This window comes from Branchiostoma floridae, chromosome 13 (assembly GCF_000003815.2).
Source record: "Branchiostoma floridae strain S238N-H82 chromosome 13, Bfl_VNyyK, whole genome shotgun sequence".
Lineage (NCBI taxonomy): Eukaryota > Metazoa > Chordata > Leptocardii > Amphioxiformes > Branchiostomatidae > Branchiostoma > Branchiostoma floridae.
The window spans coordinates 7,811,022-7,818,355 of NC_049991.1; the positions used below are offsets into that span (position 1 = coordinate 7,811,022).

Genomic DNA, 7,334 nt, shown 5'->3' on the forward strand with positions numbered 1-7,334 from the left:
ACATGAGGTCATTCGAAAGTTTTTTTGGAATATTCGAACAAACCGCCGTTCCAGAAAACGGAACTCGGTAGCCTTGTCAACTCAACCTGTTTGTGTTGTGTTTTCACAACAACAATGCCCGTAGATAAAGCTTCTGTATTGTAGTCAAGCACGGTTAGTTACATATAAACTAACCTGATCATCCGTGATGTTATCATTTTGTCCGACTTGCCTTCTTGCAGTGTGTAACTACCACATCTGTCTGTTGAAGTGGTATGAGTGGTCCAAAGGTGACTTTCATCGTCATGTTAGGAACGGTATTGACCCTGGTAACGTCTACCCACAACAGTGCCGTCGTCAGAGTCGAAGGTATGGCATCGTTTTCACATTTCATTTTCAATTTACTTTCAATGTGAAGTCTCCTTTAGTTTTGGCTTGCTTCTGTGTTTGAAGGATACACAACGATCATCGCAATTTGTCGAAATTACTTTTTGTATGTATGCGATGTTTGTTTCCGTGTGTCTGTGGTGGTACGCATGTGTGCACGTTTGCATATGTGTGTGTCAGTGGTATGTAACTTCATGTTCGTTTGTATGTATGTGTGTGTGTCTATTCTAACAATTCGCACAATAAATGATCCGTTACTACCAACACTATCTGAAGAAATCTGTTGACAAATATTGTTGTTTTTTAATTTATAATTTCTCACAAAGAGGACCGAGGTTGGTCGGACTGTAGCCAGCCATGTGGTGTGGGTTTCAGTGCCAGGATGGCACCGTGTGCTTACAGCCCGCCACAGCTGTGTGACGTCATTCCAGCCAGCAAATTGTGCTTCTGGTCACCCTGCACAAGTACGTACGTTTGGCACTCAACCGGTAATAATTTGCATGTAAATCAGGAAGAGACAAAGTATATGCCTGGGTACCTGATGCAGAGCAAAGATGTCAAGCAGACCCTACGGTGCCTAAAGATAGCATCAAAGCTGGCAAAGGAGTATAGCCGACCAAAGGGAGATAACCGGCCAAAGGGAGTCAAACGGGCACCTGGTGCCGGATATACTCCTTTGCCAGCTTTGATACTATCTTTAGGCACCGTAGGGTCTGCTTTGAGACTAAAGAATATGGTGTTTACTAGTATACTGACATGTTTACATACACAAGCCTATGAAAATATTTGGGTGCACCTGTGCACCCATAGAAAAAAATGGGTGCACAGCTCAAATTTGGGTGCACCTGGGTGCACAAACACGCAGTATTTCGAGCCCTGTTACAAATGCTGTGCATGAAAGAAATACGATAAGATCAAGACTATTTCTTCCAAATCACAGTAACTATTGTAACAGTATTATAACAGTATATCAATCCACTGTTTGTGATATACATGATAGCACTACATATATCAGTATATAAGAAAATATCATCATTGCACTGGAAACCCAAACACATATTCATGAGCAGACAAGTCCACTTAACTCCACTCCCGTACACTCTACTCATGACAAGTTGAAAATTGTGTATTCTACTAATAAATGAGCCCAAACGTAGCATTTTTGTGTGTCTATGTAGATATGAATGGCTAACTTATATAATATATCTATTTATCGACAGTGCTACAAGAAGTGCTATTCATTCCTGTGGGCTCTTTCGTGGCCTACCACATGCCTACCAACGCTCCCATCATCCTTAGAGTTTACCTCAGATTCAAGTGCTTTCATATCTCCCGACACCCCTTTCACCTATTCGATACAGCAGAAAAGAATCATGGGAGATATGTGTCTTTGAACTGGCTCTCCGGAATTTTAGAATTGGAATTGGACATAGGGACGGGACCACTTAAAATTGAAAGCTCCATGCTACAGGTATGATTAAACGATTTTCTATGTAGATTGTTAAGATATTTATTACAACACTGTCAAAAGAGTCACACACACACGCAAATTACGTCGCATTTCGTCATAAAATGTGATGGTGCTCTCTTTTTATAGCAATAGATTTGAAATGTTTACTTCTAATATGTTCATCCATTTAGCACATAAAAACGGAGACTCGGCACTTATCGGATTTTATAATACTAGATACTCAGTAGAATGTGGTCACGTGACTTAATGACGTATGATTTATCCACCATATTGAATGGTCAAACTTAGTAATGTAAATAACACATCGGTCAAAGGTCTGATTCCAGAATTGACCAACCAACATGGCGGCTGTGGCGTTACGTTCAAACACCCAAATATATGTATTCTAAAATCAAAACATTCTATTTTGCACAGAAAGGTGAATGGCACAGCGTTTCATTTACAATAGAGCCAACCCAGGTCACCATGAAGGTAGACCACTCCCTAACAACGCTGAAAGAGGAAGTGCGACACACACGTGACGATATCCGACTGAGGCATGATGGGTATTTCTGGCTGGGGAGCAGATATGGTAAGAATGAGACGAGTCCAACAGTTATGGGAGACAGTCACAGTGCTATAGAGATATAACATTAATGCCATGATTAGGTGGCAATACTTGAATAGCAAATTCCTGTAAGTTATTTGTGACGCCACAGCCGCCATGTTGGTTTGTTAAACCTGGAAGAGACATCCCACGCACAAAATCTTTAATCGCAGTGTGATTTTCAAATTCGAATAATTTAACCGCAAATTTCCAGGTTTAACCATCCAACATGGCAAAAAATTTTACGCCATAACCATATGACTGAAGTGCTCTATCTATGTTTCAACATTTGCTTTCATTAAGTTATGAGATGCTCTTAGGGGTGGGTACCGGTACAGAACATTCAGGTCCAGGTCCGGTTCAGGTCCAAAGGATCAGGTCCAGACCTGAACCTGGACCTGATTCAGTATGACTCATACCAATGGTCCATTTCACTACAAAAAAATCTGTTTGGTGGAGTATTAGACTTACACTGGCGTCTTAAAATCCTACAACGCTAACTGCACCTGTACGGTTGGCTGTAAAACTTGGTAGAAATTACTACAAACTCTACTCTACTTCACTCTTGTTATTTTCTTCCACCTGCAAGCGCCAAAACGTGTGAATGCCTGATATAATAATCTGTTAATTTTCTAATCGGTCCAACATCCGGTTCACCTAATTTTGTCAGGTCCGGTTTTTCTGGACCGGTCCAATAAGAAAAAACGGTTTTGTACCGGTACGCTGTACCGATACCCAGCCCTAGATGCTCTCCTTGGTGCTGAATGTGTGATGACTGCCATCATATGTATAACAAAGATACGAAAGTCACCGTTCTTTAATCTGTACGTGCATTTTAATTCATCTTCTCGACCTTTGTGATAAAGATCTTTCAATTTTGATATTAAGACTCTAAGTGGAAAATCTTGATTCTTAAATTTTTTCATGAAGAATCAGGTCCAGAATGTGACGTAGCCATGGTGATGGTGAACGGAGAGCTGTACGACATAGAGGCCGGATCGGGTAGAACTAAAACGTCCCCCGAAGTGACGAGAGGAGTCCAGATTGTAGACGGTATAGTTGTATGAACTTTGTCAACATAATTCTGATGTATGATTACATCGAATTTACTACTGCAGTACTTTTTGCATTAGCATACTTTATATGTTGAAGTAGTTGTGTAGTTGATGTTTCTTAGCTTTGATTTTTCCTTGTCCGCCTTTGTTTACGGCTTAGCAGGTGTAGAAATGTATTGATATACAGTAAATTGTAAAACGGTTTGTGTCAACGTTTCCTATAGTAAGTTGCTGTCTTCAGTATTCGTGACTTTGGTGTTTCCACCCTTCACTACAGACGAAGATGGCGCCGATCTGGCTGTCTTTCGCGGGGACCAGATTCTCCCTCTCGGAGCGATCAAACCTCGTTCCCAGGATAACGACATCCTTTTGAAAGTCATCTTGTGCGTCAAACTGGTTGGGACACATGGCTTGTTGTTCGCAGCCACCGATTCGAATCTCGCGTCCGCTGTGTTGTTGTCTTATCATGATAACACAGTGGAAGGAAACGTACAATTCCGAGGAAGGCAGGCCAGGATGGATGCACAGAGCCAACTCATTCATGTAAGAAAATATGATAATGTGAACTCCATTATTCGTTTTGTTAATCTATAAGGAAGCACATGGCCCCAATCGCGCATACACAGCGATATGCACTGTGGGTCATGTGTCATAGGATATCCGGATAAACATAAACTTATTGAATATTGTGTCGACCATGCATGCTTCATACATGGCCATGCTCGCATAAATATGCAATATTTTGTTGATACCGTGGCCTTTGTCTTTGACGAATCACTAACAACGCATTTCATTGTGCACTAGTGCAACTAGACCTACGAATCTCCTTATCATAGTGCCTTTAACATGCATTGGCATAATACCGGTAGTAAGACTTATACCGGTAGATTAAAAATACTGGAACTTAAAGAGATCTACACATGCAACAATAGTTATTTCTGAGCTGTGCACACTTCAGACATCTAGGTGTCCAATACACCATTTACAAAGCATCGATAACAATGCATTCGAAGACAACAAGGCCAAAAGTTTTAAGTATAATTTTTTTAAAATTTCGGGGTAGGCAGCTCGTCGTGGGACGACCACACTGTCACATTCATTGCCAAATTTATATAGATCATAATTACACATGCTCACGGCACAAGACGAACATGATTCAACAACAATCTTGAATTTCTGTTGGTGACCTACAACTCATGTAAAAGTGTGAAGAACCGTTGCATAATAGCCCGGATCTACGACTGAATGGGCAAAATTGAACGTACGCAGCCATTTTCCCGCCATTTTTATATCTACGCTAGCAGTGAAGTGTTACGTCATAGCGGTTGTGACGGACAGAAGTTAAATGGAAATTCTTGACAGTATACGTCCGTTTTCTCATGACATTTTGCATGCTCATGCAGGTTTATGTTTTATGCATTTACTGACAGAAAAGGAAGGAACATCAGAGGATGTATAAATGTACATAGCGGCAGTTAATTGTGCCGTGTTTCTTCCTACCGGTATTTTTTACCCCCTCCCAACCACGCGCCCGTTCGCCGTGTAATTCCGCGGCGTGTTACAATTACAATATTACGCTTTTAGCAGGACAAGAGTGGCAGAAAAGTTACACAGAAGAAGTGGCAAGGGTAACCTATAACAGCAACATGTAACTGGAGAAAATGATGCGTTGACAATTTGTCAAATCAGTATGGCTAGAGAAATCGTCGTAAACGTACCGGTATTATGATAATAGATGTTACATTGACTTCATAGTGATTATAGTTTGAATTTCTCAGCAACCATGTTGGTGGGTAACCTGAATAAAAAGTAGCTTATCATCATATTCACGAGACGTACACTGTAATCCAACTTGGCGCAAATGACGTAAAATGTTTTGGAGACGCATACTATCAATGCATTGCGAAATGCTGTTAAGTCAGTTGTAAACTTTCACTTACATAGGAGCTAAAATAAGGTGCTGAAAAGTCACAATTACACACATTTTTCAGGAAAATTCGGTGATCGCTATTGAGCTGCTGGTCACAAAACAGTACCTGGTCATCCGGACACCAGAAGCGATGTTTCATACCAAGCACAACTTGCACCTATCTTCGTCCGACCTCTCGTCCTTGACCGAAGTGCATGTCGGCGGCACCCTGGTCGAGTCCGGCCTTCCCGATGACATCGCAAACAGAGGAAAGTTCGTCGGTGTAGTCTACGAGGTCTGGGTCAACGACAAGCACTACACTCTAACCACCATGGACTTTGCTGACGTAAAAGCATTGACGTATCCTGGTAAATACTTATCCAAGTTTATACTAATTGGGTCTTGGGAGGATGAAGAAATATGTGAAAAAAGTATAGTTTGCATTTCTTTAAAAGAAATTTGGACAAAGCACCAAAGGTAGTGCAGAGAGAAAAATCGAGTGATCTTAATTAAAGTTAAAATAAGCATTTATTTTTATTGGTCAACTTGAGTAGTCGTGCTGACTATGTCTGCTCGCACTCACGAGACCATGACGTAGGCATTGTCCGACATCTTGGATGGTTAAACCTGGAGGTAAATTTGAACGTATCACTGTACGCCAACAATCATATAATGCACGTGTAATTATGTAACTACCACGTTTGACCAAGCAGCACGGGACTGCGACGTTATGTTGTACAGTTATGATCTTCAAGCCATATTAATCGGTATGAATGCCAGTTCCACTTTTGTCATTGCATTCTAATAATGTGATCCCGTAATTTGCATATTGCAAATTACTTAAATTTCTCGTTTTCTTCACGTCATCTGTGATACAACATTTCAGTGGCGGTTAAAGTGTTGGAGAAACCTCTGGAGGATCAGTTTGTTCTGAGTTGCCATGACGACACATCAACAATGGACATCTTAATGAATGCCCGCACGTGGAAACACAATGGACAGGAAATAACAAACACAAAACACGTGTTCGTGAAGAATACAAGAGGTTTGGAATCGGTAAGAAGACGCCAAGCCATTGACCATTAACCGATAGCAATTTCTCTATCTTTGTATTTGTTCTATTTTTGATAAGGAGGCACCAGGCACCTAATGGAATGGATCTATTCTAGCGCTCGCCCATGAAATTACACTATAAGGATAAAATAAATCTGTAACCTTTTCGATCGAACATAGAAACGAAGCGTTTTAAGAAAATAGTGCAAATAGTGACTAAAAACATACATGTAACCTTTACATGTATCACTGTTAACTGACATTGAGGTTTTCTGTATCGACTTGCAAGTTTGCAATTTACACGTTGTTTTTTTGTACTCCTAATGACGTTTGATACCAATGTCAAGACTTGCAGTGGCATATCGTTTAATTGATTCATTACTTCAACCGTGGTATTCAAAATGATAACGCTGTCTTGAATGTGTTTTCTTCCTGAATTTTGTATCTTTGTAATAAGGTGGTTCGTGGTCCTATCTATATGTCAAAGGTTAAGGTCCCTAAGACGTAATCAAATCGCACCTGGACATGTACAAAGTATGGTTCAGACGAGAACTGTTTACAAGTTAGGGGCCTTTACCTTTGACATATCAATCACAATGCATCTTGCTGCGCATGCGTACCTACAACTATGAACCCCCTCATAGGAAACGATCTATTCGCACCTCCACTTCACCAACTTCTCGCGGAGGGACAGCGGTCTGTACGTGTGTGAGGGGCAGCTGGCAGGGGTGGACATCCCGCAGAAAGTCGTGCTGCTGAAAGTACACATGCCGCCAAACTGGGCCTCAAGTGAGCTTCTAGGTTTTAACAGTAACCGGCTTGAATTGAGCTGATCTATCTTGCGCTGGTCAGGGGCCACCCCTGACCTAGCTGGGAGTCCAGCCTTGTTAGCTT

The 7,334-nt window shown here is 41.2% G+C and overlaps 1 protein-coding gene across 1 annotated transcript in view; it reads left to right on the forward strand.

Moving 5' to 3' along the window:
* The first annotated feature begins 49 nt into the window (after positions 1-49).
* The window catches only part of LOC118429428, a 9,811-nt gene continuing 2,526 nt past the window's right edge, over positions 50-7,334 (forward strand). The window contains exons 1-9 of the mRNA XM_035839914.1: positions 50-348; positions 693-830; positions 1,587-1,837; positions 2,252-2,408; positions 3,354-3,476; positions 3,756-4,021; positions 5,470-5,755; positions 6,274-6,443; positions 7,085-7,229. Of these exons, the coding sequence (XP_035695807.1) occupies positions 255-348; positions 693-830; positions 1,587-1,837; positions 2,252-2,408; positions 3,354-3,476; positions 3,756-4,021; positions 5,470-5,755; positions 6,274-6,443; positions 7,085-7,229 (1,630 nt within the window). The 5' untranslated portion in view covers positions 50-254. The remainder of the gene's footprint in view (positions 349-692; positions 831-1,586; positions 1,838-2,251; positions 2,409-3,353; positions 3,477-3,755; positions 4,022-5,469; positions 5,756-6,273; positions 6,444-7,084; positions 7,230-7,334) is intronic.